The 25,576-nt window shown below is 38.7% G+C and overlaps 1 protein-coding gene across 18 annotated transcripts in view; it reads right to left on the bottom strand.

Annotated features, from left to right (window-relative positions):
* The window catches only part of FGGY (FGGY carbohydrate kinase domain containing), a 627,007-nt gene that overhangs the window by 566,209 nt on the left and 35,222 nt on the right, over window positions 1-25,576 (bottom strand). For 15 of the 18 annotated variants that reach the window (XR_007516666.1, XR_007516664.1, XR_007516665.1 and 12 more), the window contains one exon: window positions 7,866-7,977. The exons of the other annotated variants lie outside the window; for them this stretch is intronic. Coding sequence is in view for 8 of the 15 variants with exons in the window: in XM_049879407.1 (XP_049735364.1) it covers window positions 7,866-7,977 (112 nt within the window). In the remaining 7 variants the exon portion in view is untranslated. The remainder of the gene's footprint in view (window positions 1-7,865; window positions 7,978-25,576) is intronic. 18 annotated transcript variants of the gene reach the window in all.

Raw genomic sequence — 25,576 nt, 5'->3', positions numbered from 1 at the left:
CCTCAACGTAATAAAGGGTACAAAGCCAACAGCCAACATCATCCTAAATGGACAGAACTTGAAAGCATTCCCCCTGAGAATAGGAACCAGACAAGGATGCCTTTTATCACCACACTTATTCAGCATTGTGCTGGAGGTCCTAGCCAGAGCAATTAGGCGAGATAAAGGGCATCCAGATTGGTAAGGAAGAAGTAAAAGTATCTCTGTTTTCAAATGACATGATCTTATACACAGAAAACTCTAAAGAATCCTTAAGAAAACTACTGAAACTAACAGAAGAGTTCAGCAGAGTATCAGGATACAACATAAATATACAAAAATTATTTGGATTCCTCTACACCAACAAAGAGAACTTCGAAGACAAAATCATCATGTCAATACCATTTACAATAGCCCTGAAGAAGATAAAATACTTAGAAATAAATCTAACCAGAGATGGAAAAAACCTATACAAAGAAAACTGGAAGACACTACTGCAAGAAACCAAGAGACCTACATAAGTGGAAAAACATACCTTGCTCATGGATAGGAAGAGTCAACATTGTGAAAATGTCAGTTCTACCCAAAGCGATTGATAGATACAATGCAATCCCGATCCAAACTCCAATGGCATTTTTTAATGAGACAGAGAAACAAATCACCAACTTCATTTGTAAAGAGTCCCTAGATAAGTAAAGAATTACTGAAGAAGAAGAACAAAGTGACAGACCTCACACTATCTTCCTTTAGAAACTATTACACTGCCACAGTAGTCAAAATAACCCGGTTCTGGTACAACAACAGATACATAGACCAGTGGAACAGAATTGAAAATCCAGACATAAACTCATCCTCCTATGACTAGCTGATATGTGATAAAGGCACAAAGTCTGTTAAATGGTGAAAAGACAGTGTCTTTAACAAATGGTGCTGGCATAACTGGATATCCATCTGCAAAAAAAAAAAAATGAAGCAAGACCCATACCTCCACACCATGCACAAAAACAAACTCAAAATGGATCAAAGACCTAAATATAAAATCTGAAACAATAAAGATCATGGAAGAAAAAATAGGGACAACGCTAGGCGCCCTAATACATGGCATAAACAGAATACAAAACATAACTAACAATGCAGAACCACCAGAAGAGAAACTAAATACCTGGAAGCTCCTAAAAATCAAACAGTTATGCTCATCAAAAGGCTTCACCAAAAAAGTATAAAGACAACCTACCGACTGGGAAAAAAATTTTGGCTACGACATATCTGATCAGGGTCTAATCTCTAAAGTCTATAAGATACTGCAAAACCTCAACCACAAAAAGATAAATAACCCAATTAAAAAATGGAGAAAGGATATGAACAGGCATTTTCCCAAGGAAGACATTCAGGTAGCTAACAGATACATGAGGAAATGCTCACGATCATTTGCCATTAAGGAAATGAAAATCAAAACTACAATCAGATACCATCTCACCCCAACAAAGCTAGCATTAATCCAGAAAGCACAAAATAATAAATATCGGAGAGGTTGTGGAGAGACTGGAACACTTATACACTGCTGGTGGGAATGTAAAATGGTACAATCACTTTGAAAATTGATTTGGCATTTCCTTGAAAAGCTAGAAATAGAACTACCATATGATTCAGCAATCCCACTCCTTGGATGATATCCTAGAGGAATAAGAGCTGTCACAGGAATAGCTATATGCACACCCATGTTCATTGCAGCAGTGTTCCCAATAGCAAAAAGATGGGAACAACCTAGGTGCCCATCAACAGACGAATGGATATACAAATTATGGTATATTCACATAACAGAATATTATGCAACAATAAACAAAGATGACTCCATGAAACATATCTAAACACAGATGAATCTGGAAGGCATCATGCTGAGTGAATTAGTCAACCACAAAATGACAAACATTATATGAGGCTACTATTACAAGAACTCAAGAAAAGGTTTAAACAGAAGAAAACATTCTTTGGTGGTTTTGAGGGTGGAGAGGGAGGGAGAGGGGAGTTCACTTACTAGATACTAGACAAGAATTATGTTCGGTGACAGGGAGGACAATGCACAATACAGGGGAATTCAGCACCACTGGACTGAACCAAAAGCTAAGAAGTTTCCTGAACACAACCAAACACTTAGACGGACAGTGTAGCAGGGGCGGGGGTCTGGGGACCATGGTTTCAGGTGACATCTGGTTCAACTGGCACAGCAAAGTTTATTAAGGAAATGTTCTGTGTCCCACTTTGGTGAGTAGTGTCTGGGGTCTTAAAAGCTAGCAAGCGGCCATCTGAGATACATCAATCGGTCCCAACACATCTGGAGCAAAGGAGAATGAAGAACACCAAAGACACAAGAAAAATATTAGCCCAAGAGACAAAAGGGGACCCATAAACCAGAGACTCCATCAGTCTGAGACCAGAAGAACTAGTGGTGCCTAGCTACCACCAACGACTGCCCTGACAGGGAACACATCAGAGAGTCCCTGATGGAGCAGGAGAAAAGTGGGGTGCAAAACTCAAACTCTAGTAAAAAAGACCAAACTTGATGGTCTGATTGAGACTGGAGGAACCCCAGAAGACATGTTCCCCATATACTCTGTTAGCCCAGAACGAAAACCATTTCCAGGCCAACTCTTCAGACAAAGAATAGACTGGATTATAAGACGTAAAATGATACTGGTGACGAGTGTGCTTCTTAGCTCAAGTAGATACACAAGAGTAGATGCGCAGTTCCGGTACGGAGGCAAGATGAGAAGGCAGAAGGGGATAGGAACTGGTTGACTGTACACCAGAAATCTGGGGTGGAAAGGAGGTGTATGCAAGTGAAATCACAGGAGTGGCAGCTAGGGTCACATAACAAAGTGTGTATAAATTTTTGTATGAGAAACTAACTTCAGCTGTAAACTTTCACCTAAAGCACAATTTAAAAAAAAAGGAAGGTGCTTCTACAGTAGTGGTCATAACTAAGGGTTCTTAAGTAGAATCTAGCCCCAGACAGGTTGTTAGTGGTTGTAGGCTCTGGGAGTTAGTTGTTGCCATGATAACTAGCAGTCTCTAATGTATTCCGCTTATTAGAAGATTAAATGTCAGTTGGAATTTATTTTCACATATGTGCTGCTGTTTTTCTCAAAGTTGGCCTATTTCACTCATTTCTATTACCTGCTTGATTAATTCTGACTTTTATAGTAATCCATGTTGTTAGGTGCCATCAAGTCGGTTCTGTCTCATAGCGACCCTATGCACAACAGAACGAAACACTTCCCGGCCCTGCACCATCCTTACAATCGTTGTTATACTTGAGCTCATTGTCGAAGCCACTGTGTCAATCCACCTCATTGAGGGTCTTCCTCTTTTCCGCTGACCCTATACTTTGCCAAGCATGATGTCCTTCTCCAGGGATTGATCCTTCCTGACATGTCCAAAGTATGTAAGACTCAGTCTCACCATTCTTGCTTCTAAGGAGCATTCTGGTTGTACTTCTACGACAGATTTGTTTGTTCTTTTGGCAGTCCATGGTATATCCAATATTCTTCGCCAACACCATAATTCAAAGGCATCAGTTCTTCTTTAGTCTTCCTTATTCATTGTCCAGCTTTCACATGCATATGATGCATTTGAAAATACCATGGCTTGGGTCAGGTGCACCTTAGTCTTCAAGGTGACATCTTTGCTTTTCAACACTTTAAAGAAGTCCTTTCCAACAGATTTACCCAATGCAATGCATCTTTTGATTTCTTGACTGCTGCTTCCGTGGCTATTGATTGTGGATCCAAGTAAAATGAAATTGTTGACAACTTCAATCTTTTCTCCATTTACCATGATGTTGCTCATTGGTCCAGTTGTGAGGGTTTTTGTTTTCTTTATGTTGAGGTGCAATCCATACTGAAGGCTGTGGTCTTTGATCTTCATTAGTAAGTGCTTCAAGTCCTTTTCACTTTCAGCAAGCAAGGCTGTGTCAGCTGCATAACGTAGGTTGTTAATGAGTTTTCCTCCAATCCTGGTGCCCCATTCTTCTTCATATAGTCCAGCTTCTCATATTATTTGCTCAGCATACAGATTGATTAGGTATGGCGAAAGAATACAGCCTGATGCACACCTTGTTCTGTCCGAACAACTGCCTCTTGATCTAAGTAAACGTTCCTCATGAGCACAATTAAGTGTTTTGGAATTCCCGTTCTCTGCATTAGTGAACTGAAATGGACTGGTATTGGCCATTTTGAATCAGGCAATCATACAGTCTGCTATGCTGGGAATGACAGTTTGAAGAGGAATGGTGTTGCATTCATCCTCAAAAAGAACATTTCAAGATCTATCCTGAAGTACAACGCTGTCAGTGATAGGATAATATCCATATGTCTACAAGGAAGACCAGTTAATATGACTACTAATGCATGCATATACAAATATGTAATTCCAGTTTTCCAGTTGCCATCAAGTTGATTCTGACTCATGGTAACACCATGTGTGTTCTGTCACAGTGGAATTATACTCCATATGGTTTTCAACGGCTGATTCTTCAGAAGTAGTTTGCCAGACCTTTCCTCCAATGTGACTCTGGGTGGTCTGAAACCTACAACCTTTCGGTTAGCACCCACGTGCTTTAACCATTTACACTGCTCAAGGACTCCTAGTGTTAACTTTTAGGTTTGCAAGCCCAGTGCTAGTGCTACTGGATAAAATTCCTGAAAAGGGACACACCCTCACCCATCTCAAAAAAACGCTGATGGTAGGCCTAATGGCACTTTACTTTTAAAACAGCTCATTATTGTAGTCACAAGTGTCTGTCAGAACATCACAAAATGTGAATGTCCTTTGATGTGGCTATTGAAAACAGGCCACCTACTTCCAAATTCTGTGTGAATACATGGTCCTGTCTGCCTTGCTCTGTTTCCATTAAATAAGCTTGGCTCACCCACTCAAATGTACACGGGACAGGAGCTTCATTCACAAAGCAAATACAAGCACTGACATTGTCTTTATAGAAAATGTCCAAATCACTTGTCTGTTTCAAGGCTACTCACTTCCATGTCCTTCCTTCAGGTTCTCTACTCTAGCTCTTGTACTTTGTGGAGCCAACTCTCTCCCTCACCTAGCCTCCTACTCCACCCTACTCCTACCATTTGTTCTCCAAGCTTTTAACTTCTGGGAAGTAATTTCTGGCCTCCACACCTGCGGTGAAATTAGTTCCTTCATACAGCCTTTTGCTTGGTTCTTTGAAAAGACAACTTGAGAGAGTTATCTTTGCCTTCGTTTTCTACCCCAGAGGGTTTGTTACTTTTGTCCAGGTTGATTGGTATTTCCTAAGTAAACTGTGAACAACTTGTGGTTTGATAACTTTCTGTCTGGTCCTGGGCTGCAGCCTGCCCTGTGACTGGCATGCGCCTTGCAGGGATTGACCAATAGACTATACAAATGAAGTGTCTATAGCCCACTACGCAAATGAAGTGTCTATGGCCTATCAAGAGGGGACCGGTCAGTTTGTAGCCCTGGTGGGAGGGCCATGTCTTGTAACTGACAAGGAGTTTGTGTATATATGCAGCCAATTCGACAGAGGTTTTTCAGACAGAATGAAACAAGGAGAAACAGCAAGAAGAAAGAAGAAGCAAAGTGAGAGAAAGAGGAGGCAAGGAGTCTCCTAAAAAACTGCAACATGGGTCAAGGGCTGTAACACTGAAGACAGCCAGAGGCCCAGAAGGGACCCAGCAGCAGAGCCGGTAGCAACAGGCCTGGAAGGAACCCAACGGCAGATCTGGCAGTGACAGGCCCTATAAAAACTGCGTGGGAGCTGTGTCTGACCTGCTCTAACTTCACAAGGGGGAAGGAGAATCAAGATCAACAGCCCAAGGCTGATTGCTGTGAGGTGAAAGTCAGACATGCCTCCTCTCTCCACCATCTTTACCAATTCTGACACCAACTGTCCCTCCCACATCTCTCTCTACTTCTCTGCTGGGTTCGATAATTCATTGCAATTGTCACTGTAAAGGACTGAATTGTGTCCTCCAAAAATATGTGTCAATTTGGTTAGGTCATGATTCCCAGTACTGTGTGGTTGTCCTCCATTTTATGATTTTCCTATGTATTATAAATCATAATCTCTGCCTGTGGTTAAAGAGGATTAGGGTGGGACGTAACACTCTTGCTCAGGTCACAGTCCTGATCCAATGTAAAGGGAGTTTCCCTGGGTTTTCACCTGTACCACCTTTTACCTCACAAAAGATAAAAGGAAAGGGAAGCAAGCAGAGAGTGGGGACCTCATACCACCAAGAAAGAAGCACCGGGAGCAGAGCAGGTCTCTTGGACTCAGAGTTCCTACCCAGAGAAGCTCCTAGTCCAGGTGAAGACTGACGAGGAGGACTTTCCTCCAGAGCCAACAGAGAGAGAAAGCCTTTCCCTGGAGCTAACACCCTGAGTTTGGGCTTCTAGCCTACTGGAGGAAACCCCGATGGCGTAGTGGTTAAGAGCTATGGTTGCTAACCAAAAGGTTGGCAGTTCAAATCCACCAGACATTCCTTGGAAACTCTATGGGGCAGTTCTACTCTGTCCTATAATTGTTATGAGTCAGAATCGACTCAGTGGCAGTGGGCTCGGGCTTGAGCCTACTAGACTGTGAGAAAATGAATTTTTCTTTGTTAAAGCCATCCACTTGCGGTATTTCTGTTATAACAGCACTAGATGACTAAGACAGTTACACAGAACTCACAGGCAATACTCACAGTTATGGGTTTATTAGGGAAATAAAAGGTTACAATGCAGGCTCAGAAAAACTCAGGATACAGTTTTTCCACCAGGACAACCTCTCCCGAGCCATGCTTGTAGGCATGCGTCTCCCTGGCCCCCAACCTCTGCCCAAAGGCATTTAGCTTTTTCTCTCCTGCTTCTGGGTCTCTACTGCTGGTTCTCTATCACCACTTCTCACTGTCTTCAATTTACAGCTGTCTCTTTCTGTCTCCTGGTTCCAGGAGCTTCTCAGTGCAGGATCCCGGGTCCAAAGGACGTGTTAGCTCCAGGCTGTTCTTCCTTGGTGGTCATGGGATCTTCTCTTTTCTGCCTCTAGGGTAGCTTATTTCAAGCCCAGCGGGATGGCAAAACTGACCAATCCCTTTTGTTGTTGTTAGGTGTCATTGACTCAGTTCGACTCATAGTGACACTAAGTACAACAGAATGAAACACTGCCCAGTCCTGCTCTATCCTCACAGTCTTTGTTATGTTTGAGCCCATTGTTGCAGCCACTGTGCCAGTCTGTCTTGTTGAGGGTCTTCCTCTTTTTTGATAACCCTCTACTTTACCAAGCATGATGTCCTTTTCCAGGGACTGATCCCTCCTGATAACATGTGCAAAGTATGTGGGATGAAGTCTCACCATCCTGGCTTCTAATGAGCATTCTGGCTCTACTTCTTCTAACACAGATTTGTTTGTTCTTTTGGCAGTCTTTGGTATATTCAATATTCTTCACCAACACCCTAATTCAAAGGTGATAATTCTTCAGTCTTCATTATTCATTGCCCAGATTTTACATGCATATGAGGCGACTGAAAACACCATGGGTTGGGTCAGGCGCACCTTAGTCCTTAAAGTGACATCTTTGCTTTTTAACACTTTAAAGAGGCCTTTTGTAGCAGATTTGACCAATGCAAAAATGATTCCTTGAGTGCAGCTTCCATGGCTGTTGACTGCAGATTCAAGTAAAACGAAATCTTTGACAACCTCAATCTTTTCTTCATTTATTATGAGGTTGCTTATTGGTCTAAATCTATCAGTGGTAAGAAACACACACCTGACCTCATGTCCCATGTGGATCCTCTGAATTGATCATCCAAATTTGCCCCGAGCCAGTCTCGCACCACCAGGAAAAGGAATAGGAATGGTCCTACCTTCATGGTTTACTGGTAAAGGACGAAACTGCTTATCCAAAACAACCAGAGAACACGTGGCATCAAACCCAAGTCCTCGAATTTGGTTTAATTCGATTCCTTGTACAACTTTCTGTTTTAAAAACAAACAAAAATTAATTAATTAAAACACCAAACTTTTAAAAACTTGAAGACAAATTATGACTAGAAGAAAACTTGACAGGACAGAAAAAAATATTTATGACATAAAACAGATAAAAGTTGAATATTACTAAAATACCAAAACCAAACCTGTTCCCCTGAAATTGATTCTGACTCATAGTGACCCTATAGGACAGAGTAGAACTGCCCCATAGGGTTTCCAAGGAGCAGCTGGTGGATTCAAACTGCTGACCTTTTGATTAGCAGCCAAACTCTTAACTACTGTGGCACCAGGGTTCCATAAAATACCAAACGGTCCTACAAATTAATCAAAAAAAAAAAAAAGATAACCAATCTCATCAGAAATTTAGTAAAGGACATAGACAGCCATTTCATAAAATAAAAAGAAATGGTCAAGGAACATATGAAAAGATTCTCAACACCACCATAATCAAAAAAATGCAAATAAAATATACCAATTTTGCTTTTCCTATTGGCAAAAATATAAAAGATTAACAGTATCCAGTACTGGCTAGATATGTAGAAGTGGACCTTCTTGAACATTCTGGTAAGAATCTAATTGGTGCAAATATATTTGAGAATAATCTGGCAGTATCTATTAAAATTAAAAAATATGTATAACTTCTGTCCCAGCAATCCCACTTCTAGGAATCTATCTTAATGAAATATTAGTATAAATAAGTAAAGCTATATGTAAAAGAATGTTAATTCCAACATGACCTGAAAAATATTTAAATAATGGGAAAACTATGTTTTACTAAATAAATTATGATACATTTGTAATATGGATTATGTAGCCACTAATAAAAAGGAGGTAGAGAAGCAACTTAAAGGAGTTGTGTTATAAAGAGGTCAGCAACTTCTCTTAGCAAAAGAAAGGTATAAAAACTGTACAAGTTTGTCAAAAAACCATCATTTCAGGGCTCTGGAAATCAAAGCTGTATGACAAAAAAGGGAAGCATTTACGCTTTAAAAATCAAGTTGGTACTTATAAAGTCCCCACAAAGAAAACTCCAGGCCCAGTTGGCTTCGCTAGTGAATTCCATCAAACATTTAAGGAATAAACAGTACCAATCCTATACAACTCATTCAGAATATAGTGAAGGAAGAAACATTTTCCAACAAATTTTACAAGGCCAGTATTACCCTAAAACCAAAGCCAAACAAAGAAATCGTTAAGAAAACTATAAACCAATATCCCTTATGAACACAGGTGTAAAAATCCTAACAAAATATTAAAAAATCAATACTTGCAACACATAAAACATAAATTATACACCATGACTATGTAGGGTTTATCTCAAGAAAGAAAGGGTAGTTTAATATCCATAAACCAATGAATGTAATCCATATACTAACAGAACAAAGCACAAACATCCAACGACAATCTCAATGGATGCAGAAAAATAATTAAAAAAAAAAAAAAAACTCAACAACCAGTAATAGAAGATAAATTCCACAACCTGATAAAAGTCATCTGCAAAAACCTAAAGCTAACGTCATGTTTAATGGCAAAACAGATGATTTCCCCCTACAGGGAACAAAGGAAGGATGTCCACTTTAAGCGCTTCCATCCAACCTTGCACTGGAGGTTCTAGACAGTATGATAATGCAGTTTAAAAATAAATAAAAGCATACAGATTGGAAAGGAAGAAGTTAGTGTCTTTATTTGCAGATGACATGGTCTCATATGTAGATAATCCTAAAGAATCCACCAAAAGAAAGCTACTAGAACTAATAAAGGAGCTTAGCAAGATTCAAGATCAACATACAAAAATCAGTTGTATTTCTACATATTAGCAGGAAACAAATCAAAAATGAAATTAAGAAAACATGTATTCCCAATAGCAATAAAAATAAAATAAAATACTTACAAATTCATTTATAAAAAGAAGTTTACGACCTCAATACTGTGAAAACTACAAAACATTGCTACAAAAACTACAAAATGGAGAAATATACTATATTCACGGAATGGAAAATTCAACATTGTTAAAATGACAATTCTACACAAAATCTATTAAAATCCCAGCAGACTTTTTTTGTGAAAATTGACGAGCTGATCCTAAAATTCATACAGAAATCCAAAGGATCTAAAAAACCCAGTGCCGTCGAGTCGATTCCAAAGGACCTAGAAGAGCCTAAATATTTCTTAAAAAGAATAACAATGTTGGAGAACCTACACTATCCAATTCCAAAACTTACTATAAAGCTTCTCTTACTAAGCTAGTATGTTACTGGCATAAGGATAAATTTATAGACTAAAAGAACATAACAGAGAGATAAAAACTAAACCTAAACACTTATAGCAAAGTTATATTTTTTTATAAAGATGCCAAGATAATTCAACAAGGAAAGAATAGTCTTTTCGATAATGGTGCTGGGATAAATGAATGCACATATGCAAAAATGAAACAGAACTTAAACCCTTACCTTAACTATCCATAAAAACTAATTCAGAATGGATCATCTCCCTAAATCTAAGAGCTAAAACTACAAAACATCTAGAAACAAACACTGGGGAAAACTTAATGGTTTGGGGTTAGGCAGATTTTTTTTTTAATAATTTATTTTTGTTGTTATTGAGAATATACACAGCAGGAATATACACCAAGTCAACGATTTCCACATGTACAATACAGTGACATTGACTACATTCTTAGAACTGTGCAATCATTCTCACCCTCCTTTTCTGAGCTGTTTCTCCCCATTAACATAAAATCATTGCCCCTAAGTTTCCTATGTAATCTTTCGAGCTGCTGTTGTCACTTTGATCCCATATAGGTACATCTTAAAAGAGCACAATGCTCAAGGCAGATATTTTTTACTAGTTAAGCTAAACCATTATTTGGTTTTAAGAAGACTTCAGGGAATATTTCTGGTTTAACTTTCAAAAACAATCTTGAGGCAATAGTTTCAGGGGTTCATCCAGCTTCTATGGCTCCAGGAAGTCTGGAGTCCCTGAAAACTTAAAATTGTGTTCTGTATTTTCTCACTTTTGATCAGGATTCTTCTACAGAATCTTTGACCAAAATGTTCAGTAGTGGTAACTAGGCACCATCCAGTTCTTCTGGTCTCATGGCAAAGGGGGCATTTATTCATGAACACAATTAGCCACACATCCCTTTCCTCCTCCTATTCCTGGCTCTTCTTCTTTCTCTGCTGCTCCAGGTGAATACCAACTAATTGTTATGCTTTGGTAGGCAGGTTTCTTAAAAAGCAAGATCCACAAAAGAGAAAAGTGATTAACTGGACTTCATCAAAATTTTTAAAATTTGCTCTGCACAAAAAAAAAATAAGAAAACAAAAGGACAAACTATAAATTGGGAGGAAATACCTGTAAATTATGTGTCTAATAATAAGTTTGTATACAGAATATATAAAGAACTCTTATAACTCAATAATAAGAGGACAAACACCCCAGTTATAAAATGAGCAGATATACATGAATAGATATTTAACCGAAGAAGATATACAAATGACTAATACATTAAAAACATGTTCAACAGTATTAGTCATTAGAAAAACACAACTTAAAACCACAGTGAGATGCCATGACACACACATTAGAATGGCTATAATAAAAAATACCAACAATACCAAGTGTTAGAGAATCGTGGAGAAAGTGGAACCTTCATTCATCACTGGTGGGAACATAAAATATGGCCACTTTGAAAAAAATCTTAGACTTCTTAAACATAACTTACACACAACCCAGCACCTTCACTCCTCAGTATCTACCCAAAAGAAATGAAAATATGTGTCCAGACAAAAAGCTGTGCATGAATATTCATAGTAGCATTATTCATAATAGCCCAAAACTGAAAACAAACCAAATGTCCATCATGGTTTCACCAAATGGTTAAACAAAATATGGTATATCCATATAATGGAATACGTTCTGGATTGAATTATGTCCTCCCAAACATGTTTTGTAAATCCCAACCCCTACACTTGGTGGTATAGTGGTTAAGTGCTACGGCTGCTAACGGAGGGTTGGCAGTTCGAATCCGCCAGGCGCTCCTTGGAAACTCCACGGGGAGTTCTACTCTGTCCTATAGGGTCGCTATGAGTCGGAATCGACTCAACGGCACTGGCTTTGGTTTTGGTATACTTATGGATGCAATCACATTTGGGAGTAGGGTTTTTTTTTTATGTTTATGAAACCGTATCAGTATAGGGTGTGTCTTAAGCCAATCACTTTTGAGATATAAGAGCAGATTAGGCACAGAAGCAAGGAAGCACAATAGGGGAAAGATGGATCCTATACACATGAAGATTGCTAAGGAACTAATGAACAGAAGCTGAAAAGGGACAAGGACCTTCACCAAGAGCCAAAAGACAAAGAAAGCCTTCCCCTAGAGCTGGTGCCCTGAATTTGGACTTCTAGCCTCCTAAACTGTCAGAAAATAAAATTCTGTCCATTAAAGCCATGTACTTTTGGTATTTCTGTTACAATGGCACTAAGAAACTAACACAGAATTCTACTCAGTAAGAAAAAAGGACAAACTCCTGACATATGCAACAACATGGGTAAAAATTTATGCTAAGCAAAAGAAGCCAGACACAAAACACAACATACTGTATGATTCCAGTTATATGAAATTTCTAAAAAGAAGCAACTATAAAGACAGAAAGCAGGTAAGTAGTTCCTTGGGACTGGGACAGGGGACTGAATGTGAACAGGCACGATGGAACGTTTAGGGGTAATGGAAGTGTTCTAAAATTGATTATGGTGATGATTGCACAACTGTATAAATTCACTAAAATCACTGAGTGTATCATCTGAATTTCACAGTATATAAATTACACATCAAGAAAACTGTTAAATATTTTAAAAGTTCAAGCTATAAAAGCTGAAATGGAAAGATGTCTGTGATGGTGAAGGTTGTGTATCAACTTGGCTGGGCCATGATTCTCAGTGTTTTGGCAGTTATGATGTAGTCTGGAAGTTATGTAATGATATAATTTGGCAGTTATGTAGTCACCTTCCATTTTGTGATCTGATGTAATCACCTCCATGAAGTGATTTAATGGGCTCAGCCAATCAGTTGTAAGGGGAGTTTCCTCAGGGGTGTGGCTTGTATCCAATATATGTGGACCTTCTGGCAAAGCTCACTTCCTTTTGCTCTAGATCCTGCATCTGGCTCATCATCATCTGACCTCCAGTTCTTGGGACTTGAGCCAGCAGTCTCCTGACCATATTGCCTGTCGATCTTGCAATTTATCAGCCTCCGCAGCCTGTGAGCCAATGGCCTGTCATCTTACCTGCCAATCTTGGATTCCTCAGCCTCTGTAGGCTGTGATCCAACAGCCTGCCGTCTGACCTGTCGGTCTTGATTTTTCAGTCCCTGCAGCTACATAAGTCAGGAGGAGCCTCCAGACTGATGCCTGATGGATGCACTTGGCATTTGTCAGCCTCTATAACCGTGTGAGCCACTTCCTTGATGTAAATATATGTATATGCAGATATATATATACACACACACATATGCTTCTGTGTTTTACTGGTTTTGCGTCTCTAGAGAACCCACTCTAAGATTACATCCATGACATATTAATAAAGTAAAAAACGAAAAGAATATATGAAAACTGTTAACACTGCTTGCCTCTGAGAGTAGAAATTGCAGTTGGAGATGACAGGCAACTTTTCACTTGTTATTTTTAAAGTAATAGAATAATAGATTTATTGATTACTTCTATTTTTTATTTTTGTTTTTAGTTTCCTTTTTTTTAAAAAAAAGCATGAGTAACCATAATCATTAATGTTTCCCATTAACTTAAAACATGACAATAACCTTTAAAATCCCACAAAAGTCAACTTTAAAGTATCCTTCCATTCCCATTTAGTGAAATTTACCTTAAAATGGGTAATCCTTCTATTTTGTCTATTTGGGAATGGCAGACTTATAATTTAGGAATATACTTCTTACTATTTAACATGTTCCTCAGATAAGATCTACACACAATTATGGTAAATTTCCAACAACAAAAATTAATTTTTTTCAAATAATAGCAATATTAAAATGCTACCATATTAATATTCAGCATCAATATGAGCCACGTGCTTTACATACATCATCTTATTTAATCCTCACAAAAGACCTCTAAAAGAAACATTTACTATGTCCACTTCATAAAAAATAAATTGAGAGTTAGGAAGGGGAGGGGAGGGCAAACAGACATAGAAAGGTTAAGGAACTTGACCCTGACACACAGCCAGCAGACGGGAGAGGCAGAATTCAAAGTTAGAGGCTGTAGTCTTTCTATTTCATCATTCTGTCTGCCTCTGTCATCAGAGAATTTTCTGTTGGCCAAACCTCACCCTGTGGAAAGGGAATATGTTCTCGGGGAGAACATTTGCTAGTGACCTATCTGTGACTATTGGCAATACCTTGGCCCCCACCACCACCAGCTGAATGTGCTGTATGCCTTTATCACACTGAGCAATGTAGATGTAAAAGAGTGTGAGGACAAAACCTATTTTCTCCCTGACAAGCCACATGGTCTCATGATAATGTGTCACACAAACCCAGATTCAAATCCTAGTCCTGCCATTGTGGCTATATGACCAAGGGAAGACTATACAATTCTAGCCATTCCAACTGCTCTCTTGCCTTGCTGGTTGTGTCTCTATAGCATTTACAGGCATAGCTTCTTCTGCCTGGAATGTCCTTCCAACTTGCCTTGGAAAGCACCGGGAAGAGGTTAAGATCCTTGGCTTTGTATGCAAGCTGCCTGAGTTTGAATCCCAGCTCTGTCATGTACTAGTTACATGACTTTGGGAAGTCATATAACAAGTTCCCTTGGTTCCCAAATATAAGAATTGAGCAACCTGAGGTGTGATTAGCTAAATATCGGTAAATGTACAATAAAAAGAAGCTGTTACTACATTAAATTAGCCACCTCAGATCTTCTTTGAACACCTGGGACAGTAATCAATTAGTCAATCAATTCACCCTATCTTCTATCTGTCATAGCCCTCTAGGCCTACACTGCTCTATGCTGAGAGAATACACATCTTAGTTGGTCAAGCTCATCTCACACAGCATGAAGTTACTCAAGAAAGGAATTAAGTGAGAAAATTTAGATGTCTGAATAAAACTCAAAACCACAGGCAGCTTTGGGCTGGAAACCAAGAACCAGTGCCGTCGAGTCGATTCCGACTCATAGCTACCCTACAGGACAGAGCAGAACTGCCCCATACAGTTTCTAAGGAGCACCTGGCAGATTTGAACTGCTGATCCTTTGGTTAGCAGCTGTAGCGCTTAACCACTATGCCACCAGGGTTTCCATTTTGAGTGGAAAAGAGGTGTCAAAGAGACCTTCTAGTCCCAATTCTACCACTTCGGGATCTGATAACCCTGCTCTAATCTCATCATCTTTCTGAGCCTGTTTTCTGATCTATAAAATGAGGATTATGAGAGTGAGTGATAACTCCAGGTGAAGATCAAAGGAGACAATGGGTTTGAAAGTGTCCTGAAACCACTAAACTTTTCAGGAAATGTAAAGAATGGGAAAACCACTGATGCCTATAAATTGTGGTCATGGAATATTTTTATACATATATAGCACAGCATGCTGTGTCATGTAAGCACATATAAAAATGACTGGCAAAGGGAACAGCAATAGAGAAGACTAGATAGGCTCAAGCCTAAGAATTATGGAGGGAGTAACCTTCCAGTAAGAGTAAAGGAATCATTTCCTTCAATCTATTTTATGAATCTCCTCTGAAGACTCACGGAGTTCTATATTCTAATCATGGCCTTTCACTCACAAAGGCTCAGTGTCTATATCTCTAAAAAGAAGACCTATCACAAGAAACTGGAAGAATAGTTGTGACATGTATTTAAACCTTATTTAGCTAGGTAGCCACTATTATTTCCCCAGCCTTACAAGGAAATGCCTTAAGATCACATTTATCCACAGCTGAGTAGAACTATCTCTTCTACTCCCCCACCCCACCCCATCTAAATCATCCAAGAAAGATGGTTGCCAGGGTCATACTACCCAGAAGGCCACTGGGACTTGACCTGGTGGCCTGATGATTCTTTTTTTATACTCTCATTAATGGAAGAAGAAAGCAGCCTAGTAAATTCACCCCAACAACGTGGCATCAAGGGAATTTCTCCAGCTAGAAAGAAAGCACATTGCTCTTCTAAAGAATTTCCAGAAGAGATTTTTGCAACCTCATTTGGTAGCCTGGTCCATGTCTAACAACTGTCAACTCGTAGCTATGGGCCAGCAAACAAATATTTGGGGAAAGGATTGTGCACTGCTTTGTTCTTAATGTGGGAATCAGTTCAGTATTGCACATGTTTTAAATCAGCAGGCTCTGCCATATTGGATGGGAAGACAGTTCTCCTTACAAACCCTCCAAATTAAGAACTAGGGGGTCATATGCATACCTGATTTTATCTTGAGCTCCACTGGGAACAACGGTCAAACCTGGGGCCTCAGGGACAGAATCCAGCTCACAGTAAAGCTCTGTATAGCTGGTATTATGTTCTTTTAAATCTTCATATGAATGCCTTTGTCAGCTTAGGGGACATATGTGGGGTTATGAGATCCCCAGTACCATTAGGGCCGTCACTGCCTATTGCCTACAGAATTCAATCACTCACTCATTCAGTGGGTCCTCAGTCCCTAAGCAAATACAATCAAGCCCCTTTTAGGATTGGTTGTACGTTCTTCTAGATAGACACTTGGGAAAAAATGGAGAAAAAAATCATTAAAAAAATTCATGCTCTTTTGCAGATTATATTTTAGTGGTGATAAAAAAAAAAAAGTAATAATAAATCAAATCAATGATATAGCATATATAATTTATATAGTATATTTATATCCTCCACATATCTGTCAGTTTGTTGTACTATTGGGGCCTGGGTGTTGCTGTGATGCTGGAAGCTATACCATCAGTATTCAAATACCAGAAGGGTCATCCATGGTGGACAGGTTTCAGCTGAGCTTGCAGACTAAGACACACTAGGAAGAAGGTCCCAGGGGTCTACTTCAGAAAAAAAAAATTAGCCAGTGAAAACCTTATGAAGAGCAGTGGAACACTGTCTGATATAGTGCTGAAAGATGGGTCCCTCAGGTTGGAAGGCACTCAAAATACGACTGGGAAGAGCGGCCTCCTCAAAGCAGAGTAGACCTTAACGATATGGATGGAGTCAAGCTTTCAGGACCTTCATTTGCTGATGTGGCACAACTCAAAATGAGAAGAAACAGCAGCGAACATCCATTAATAATCATAACATTGATGTATGAAGTATGAATCTAGAAAAATGGGAAATCACAAAAAAAGAAATGGAGGAGACAAAGCCAACATGGCCAATATGACACTATAGACAGAAGCACCATGCTGTCCCGCTGCAACAAAGACTCAAAAAAACTAAGTAAAAGAGATACAAATGTCAATCCTGGAACCCTAAGTACCAAATGAAAGAATAAAGAACTTGATTAAGCACTGAATGGAACAAGCAAGGATAAAACAAAACTAAAAAATTTACAATAGGGAAGCAGAGATGTCAATCTGTAAATGACAAAAACATCAGAACAATATAAAAGAGGGAATAAACAGTGTAGGTATAGAACTTTCAAATGGAGAGGAAATCATGGCATTATGAAGTATTAAAAGGCTGGTTCAAACTTACGAAGATAAGGATAAATTTCAAGGTAACCACAAAGAAATATAACAAACCTACTCAACAAAATAAAGAAGAAAAACATGAAGTCTCAGGAAAAAAAAATACACAAACAAAAGGAATTCAGAACAGGACAGTTAGAGGAACAAAGAAAACATCAGCACCACAGAAAAAAAGCACTACAAAATAACAGCAATAAACCAACACCTATCAAGGACAGAGTAGAACTGCCCCGAAGAGTTTCCAAGGAGCACCTGGAGGATTCGAACTGCTGACCCTTTGGTTAGCAGCTGCAGCACTTAACCACTATGTCACCAGGGTCTCCATCAATAATCACACTGAATGTAAAAGGCTTAAATGCACCCATAAAGAGACAGAGAGTGACAGAATGGATTAAAAAAAAGCCAGGACCCATTAATATGCTGTCTACAAGAGAAACACTTTAGAAACAGGGACATAAATTTATTAAAAATCAAAGGATGGAAAAAATATATCAAGCAAATAGCAACCAAAAAAGAGCAAGAGTGGCAATACTAATCTCAGATAAAATAGTCTTTAAAACAAAATACACGATAAGAGACAAAGAAGGCATTACATAATGATTAAAGGAACAATTCACCATGAAGACATAACCATAAAAAAATCTACACACTCAATGACAGGGCTCCAAAATACATAAAACAATCTCTCACAGCAGTGAAAAGAGAAATTGACAGTTCCACAACAATAGCAGGAGACTTCAACACACCACTCCCGGTAAAGGACAGAACATCTAGAAAGAAACTCGACAAAGATACAAAAGATTGAAGGGCCACCATCAACCAACCTGATGTCATAGACATATACAGAACACTCCACCCAACAGCAGCAAAGTACACATTCTTTTCCAATGCACATGGAACACTCTCCAAAATAGACCACATCTTAGGCCACAAAGCAACCCTCAAAAAATCCAAAACACTGAGATAATACAAAGTATCTTCTCTGATCACAATGCCATTAAAATAGAAATTAATAACAGGAAAAGCAAGGAAAAAAATCAAATACATGGAAACTGAATAACAATCTGCTTACAAACCACTGGGTAATAGAAAAAATCAAAGTCGGAATCAAAAAATTCCTAGAATCAAACAAGAATGAAAATACATCATACCAAAACATTTAGGATGCAGCAAAGGCAGTTCTCAGAGGTCAATTTATAGCAACAGATCCACACATCAAAAAAGAAGAAAGGGACAAAACCAAACCATTAGCTACACAACTTGAACAGAAAGAAAGAGAACAGCAAAAGAACTCCACAGTCACCAGAAGAAAGGAAATAATAAAGATCAGAGTAGAAATAAATGAAATAGAGAATAGCAAAACAATAGAAGGAATCAACAAAACCAAAGTTGACTCTTTGAAAGGATTAACAAAATTGGTCAACAAACCATTGACCAAATTGACAAAAGAAAAACAAGACAGGATGCAAATAAGAAATGAAATGGGAGACATTACAACAGACCCAACTGAAATAGAAAGGATCATACAGAGTACTATGAAAAACTATACTCCAATAAATTTGCAAATCTAGAGGAAATAGACAAATTTCTAGAAACACACTACCTACCCAAATTAAAACAAACTGAAGTTGAAAATCTGAACAGACCCATAACAAGAGAAAAGATTGAAAAGGTACTGAAAAAAAAAAACTCCCACCACCTAAAAAAAAAGAAAAAAAAGCCCTGGCCCAGATAGCTTCACTAGAGAATTCTACCAAACATTCTGAGAAGAGCTTACAAAAGTACTACCCAAACTACTTACGATCATAGAAATGGAAGGGATACTTCCAAATTCGTTCTATGAGGCCAGCATAACCCTGATACCAAAGCAGGGCAGAGACACCACAAAAAAAAGAAAATCGCAGACCAATATCGTTCATGACTATAGATATAAAAATTCTCAACAAAATTCTAGCCAATAGAATTCAGCATCATATAAAAAAAATAATAATACATGACAACTAAGTGGGATTCATACCAGATATGCATGGATGGTTCAATCAATGTAATCTACCACATAAGTAAAATAATCGCCTGATCCTCTCAATCAACACAGAAAAGGCATTTGACAAAGTCCAACATCCATTCTTGATAAAAAACTCTCAATAAAATAGTGTAGAAGGGAAACTCCTCAACATAAAAGGGCATCTATACAAAACCAACAGCCACATCATTCGTAATGGAGAGAGGGTGAAATTATTCCCCTTGAGAACAGGAACATGACAAGAATTCCCTTTATCACCAATCCTATTTACCACTGTGCTAGAAGTCCTACCTGGAGTAATAAGGCAAGAAAAAGAAATAAAGGGCATCCAAATCGGTAATGAAGAAGTAAAACTATCCCTATTTAAGGATTATATGATGCTATACATAAAAAAAAATCCAAAAGACTCCACAAGAAAACTACTGGAACTAATAGAAAGATTCAGCAGTGTAACAAGATACAAGATAAACCTACAAAAATCAGTTTTATTCCTATACACCAATAAACAGAACTACGAAAAGCAAATCAGGAAAACAATACTACTTAAATAGCCCCTAAAAAATTAAATACTTAGAAATAAATCTAACCAGGGATATAAAAGACCTATACAAAGAAAACTACAAAACACTATGGCAAGAAACCAAAAGAGACCTACATAAATAGAAAAACATACCATGTCCATGGAAAGGTAAACTTAACACTGTGAAAATGTCAATTCTACCGAAAGCAATCGACAAATACAATGCAATCCCAATTTAAACACCAAAAGCATTCTTTAAAGAGATGGAAAAATCTAATCATTAACTTTATATGGAAAAGGAAAAAGACCCAGATAAGTAAAGCACTGTTGAAGAAGAAGAAAACACTACCTGACCTCAGAACCACCTGTACAGCTACAGTAGTCAAAACAGCCTGGTACTAGTATAACAACTGACATATTGACCAAAGAAACAGGATTGAGAATTCAGATGTAAATTCATCCACCTACGGTTGTCTGATCTTCAACAAAGGCCCAAAGTCCATCACATGAGGAAAAGATGGTCTTTTTAACAAATGGTGCTGGCAAAACTGGACGTTCGTCTGCAAAAAAATGAAACAGGACCCATACCTAACACCATACACACAGTCATATTCAAAATGGATCAATGACCTAAATACAAAACCAAAAACTATAAAGATCATAGAAGAAAAAATAGAGTCAACTTTAGAGGCCCTAATACACGGCATTAACAGAATACAAACCATAACTAACAAGATAAAGACACCAGATGATAAGCTAGATAACTGGAATCTTCTACAAATTGAACACTTATGCTGATCAAAAGACTTCACCAAAAGAGTAAAAAGACAACCTACAGGCTGGGAAAAAAATTTGGCTATGACAAATCCGACAAAGGTCTAATCTCTAAAACCTATAGGAATATCCAACCCCTCTACAACAAAAAGGCAAATAATCCAATTAAAAAATGGGCAAAGGAAATGAACAGACACTTCACCAAAGAAGATATTCAAGCGGCCAACAGACACATGAGGAAATGCAAATCAAAACCACAATGAGATACCATCTCACCCCATAACTGGTATGAATCAAAAAAATAGAAAATAACAAATAGAGGCTGCAGAGAGATTGGAACTCTTATGAATTTTGGTCTACAATGCCAGGAATGACAACTTGAAGAGGAATGGCATTGCATTCATTGTCAAAAAAAAAAAATTTCAAGATCTATCCTGAAGTGCAATGCTGTCAGTGATAGGATAACATCCATACACCTACAAGGAAGACCAGTTAATATGACTATTAATCAAATTTACACACCTACCACTAAGGCCAAAGATGAAGACACTGAAGATTTTTACCAATTTCTGCAGTCTGAAATTGATCGAACGTGCAATGAGGGTACATTATAATTACTGGTGATTAGAAAGTGAAAGTTGGAAACAAAGAAGGATTCGTAGTTGGAAAATACGGCCCTGGGGATAGAAATGACCGTGGAGATGCATGATAGAATTTTGCAAGACCAATGCTTTCTTCACTGCAAATACCTTTTTTGACCAACATAAGCAGCGACTATACACGTGGACCTTGCCAGAGGGAATACACAGGAATCAAATCGACTACATCTGTGGAAAGAGATAATGGAAAAGCTCAATATTATCAGTCAGATCAAGGCCAGGGGCCAACTGTGGAAAAGACCCATCAATTGCTCACGTGCAAGTTCAAGTTGAAGCTGAAAAAACATTAGAACTGCACGAGAGCCAAAGTACAACCTTGAGTACATCCCACCTGACTTTAGAGACCATCTCAAAAATAGATTTGATGCACTGAACACTATTCACCTAAGAGCAGATGAGTTGTGGAATGACATCAACCACATCATTCATAAAGAAAGTAAGAGATCATTAAAAAGACAGGAAAGAAAGACCAAAATGGATGTCAGAAGAGACTCTGAAACTTGCTCTTGAATACTGAGTAGCTGAAGTAAATAGAAGAAATGATGAAGGAAAAGAGCTGAACAGAAGATTTCAAAGGGCAGCTCAAGAAGAAAAAGTATTCTAATGACACATACAAAGACCTGGAGTTAGAAAACCAAAACGGAAGAACAGGCTTGGCATTTCTCCAGCTGAAAGAACTAAAGACAAAATTTAAGCCTCAAGTTGTAATAGCAAAGGATTCTACTGGGAAAATATTAAATGATGCAGGAAGCACCAAAAGAAGATCAAAGGAATACACAGAGTCACTAAACCAAAAACAGCTGGTCAAGGTTCAAGTATTTCAGAAGGTAGCATATGATCAGGAGCTGATGATGCTGAAGTAAGAGGTCCAAGATGCGCTGAAAGCATTGGCAAAAAACAAGCCTCCAAGAACTGATGGAACACCAATTGAGATGTTTCAACAAATGGATACAGAGCTGGAAGTGCTCACTCATCTATGCCAACAAATCTGGAAAACAGCTACCTGGCAAACTGACTGGAAGAGATCCATACTTACACCTATTCCAAGAAAGGTGATCCAACCGAATGTAGAAATTATCGAACAATATCATTAATGTCACATGCAAGTAAAATTCTGCTGAAGATCTTTCAAAAGTGGCTGCAGCAGTTCATCAATAGGGAACTGCCAGAAATTCAGGTTGGATTCAGAAGAGGACATGGAACCAAGAATATCACTGCTGATGTCAGATGGATCCTGGCTGAAAGCAGAGAATACCAGAAAGACGTTTACCAGTGTTTTATTGACTATCCAAAGGCATTTGACTGTATGGATCATAACGAATTATGGATAACACTGCGAAGACTGGGAATTCCAGAACACTTAATTGTGGTCATGAGAAACCTGAAGGTAGATTAAGAGGCTGTTGTTTGAACAGAACAAGTGGATACTGTGTGGTTTAAAGCCAGGAAAGGTGTGCATCAGGGTTATATCTTTTTACTGTACTTATTCAGTCGGTATGCTAAGCAAATAATCCAAGAAACTGGACTATATGAAGAAGAACATGGCATCAGGATTAGAGAAAGACTTATTAACAACCTGTGCTATGCAGATGGCACAGCCTTGCGGCCTGTAATTGAAGAGGACTTGAAGCACGTACTGATGAAGATCAAAGACCACAGCTTCCAGTATGGATTTCACCTCAACAAAAAGAAAACAAAAATCCTCATAACTGGACCAATAAGCATTATCATGATAAACAGAGAAAAGACTGAAGTTGTCAAGAATTTCATTTTACTTGTATCCACAATCAACATCCATGGAAGCAGTAGTCAAGAAATCAAAAGATGCATTGCATTGGGCAAATCTGCTGCAAAAGACCTTTTTAAAGTGTTAAAAAGCAGAGATGTCACCTTGAAGGCCTGACAGAAACTATTGTGTTTTCAATCCCCTCATATGCATGGAAAAGCTAGACTACAAATAAGGAACACCAAAGAAGAAATGAGGCCTTTGAACTATACTGTTGGTGAAGAATATTGAACATACCATGGACTGCCAAAAGAAGGAAAAAAAATCTGTCTTGGAAGAAGTATAGCCAGAATATTCCCTAGAGCAAGGATGGCAAGACTACATCTCACGTGCTTTAGACATATTATCAAAAGGGATCAGTCCAGGGAAGGACATGATTCTTGGTAAATGGAGGGTCACTGAAAAAGAAGAAGATCCCCAACACGATGGGCTGACACAGTGGCTGCAACAATGGGCTCAAGCATAACTATCGTGAGGACAGCATAGGACCAGGCAGTGGTTCCTTCTGTTATACACTGGTTCTGCTATGAGTCGGAAGTGACTCAAGGGCACCTGACAACAACATATTTATACAGCTGATATACAGAATTGTATATGTATATTTATAGTATATATGTATATGTATATTTATAGTATATATGTAATTATAGTTTATATATTATGTATGTATACTGTAAATACATATATATAATTCTGTACAGAAGCTATATAAATATACTATACCAATTATAATAAGGAGTTTTGGTGGTACAGTGGTTAAAGCACTCAACAGCTAACTGAAAGGTCGGCATTTTGAACCCACTAGAGTTTTTTTTTTATTAGCTGTTCCACAGAAGAAAGATGTGGCAAACTGATTTCTTAAAGATTATAGCCTTGGAAATCCTATGGGGCAATTCTACTCTATACTTTGGGGTTGCTATGAGTTGGAATCAACTTGAAGGCAGAGGGGTACTATAAATATACTATATAAATTATATAGAATATACATACTATATTATATATACCCTAAATGTAATTTAAATTATGTAGTATGTGATCGTTGGGGTTGTGTGTCAACTTGACTGGGACATGATTCCCAGTGGTTTGGCAGTTATGATGTAGTTTGGCAGTCGTACAATGATGTGATCACTTCCATGATGAGATTTGATATAATGTGATCACCCCCATGATAGATTCTGCTGTGACTAGCCGATCTGTTGAAGGGCAGTTTCCTTGGGGGTAGGGCCTGCATTAAATACAGGTGGACTTTCTGGCAGCACCCATGGGCTTTTGCTCACTCTGGGTCCTACAGCTGGCTCCTGTTCGTCTGACCTCTGGTTCTTGGGACCTGACCTAGCAGCTTACCTTGCCTACCAATCTTGGGATTTGTAGATTTTTGCAGCATGTGAACAAGAGTCCTGCTGTCTGGCCTGACGATCTTGGGTTCACTAGTCCCTGCAGCTATGTGAATCAGAAAAGGCATCTATCTTGACCCACGGACTTGGGACATTCCAGCCTCTACAATTGTGTGAGCCATTTCCTTGATATATATGTTTCACATATGTTGGCTTTAGCCACGTAACTAAACTGTTTCATATTTACAGCAGAGAGTTTGCTGTATACCTCTCCTATATACGCTCCAGTGCTTAGCAAAGAGTACAGCAAACAGTAGGTGCTCAATAAATGTAAACTAAATGAAGGAATGACATTTGTCAAATGCCTTTTGGCTAAAAGATTCCTCCAGCTGTAACCTGACCCTATGAATGCCGATAAATTTCCGTTAGTCCTTAAACTAGCCCAAGCCAGATTTGGCCTACCCCACAAGTGCAAGAGGGCCAGCTGTGACCACTAATTGACTTCAACAGAGGACACAGCAACAGGAGGAACAAATCAGACGGCAAATCATCATTCAGATCCTATTCAAAAGTGAGAGGTCTTATAAGGACCACATCACCTGTTTTCTGGCTGCCTTCTAGAATTTTCCCTCCCCAGTACACCTGCGCAGTCACCATCTTGCTGTCCAAAACACAAATAAGCCCTGCTTCCCTGTAGCTTGGTGAGCCAGATCTGAGGAACTTCCTCCCAGATCCTTGCTCTGTGCACTGCAATAAAGTTTCTTTCTCAAAGACCAGTATCCAGATAATTGGCAAGTCTGAGCGTGCTGGACAAGGACCCACCTT

This window comes from Elephas maximus, chromosome 3 (genome assembly GCF_024166365.1).
Source record: "Elephas maximus indicus isolate mEleMax1 chromosome 3, mEleMax1 primary haplotype, whole genome shotgun sequence".
Taxonomy (NCBI): Eukaryota; Metazoa; Chordata; class Mammalia; order Proboscidea; family Elephantidae; genus Elephas; species Elephas maximus.
The sequence above is the reverse complement of the archived record's forward strand: the minus strand, read 5'-3'. Positions and strand labels throughout refer to the sequence as shown.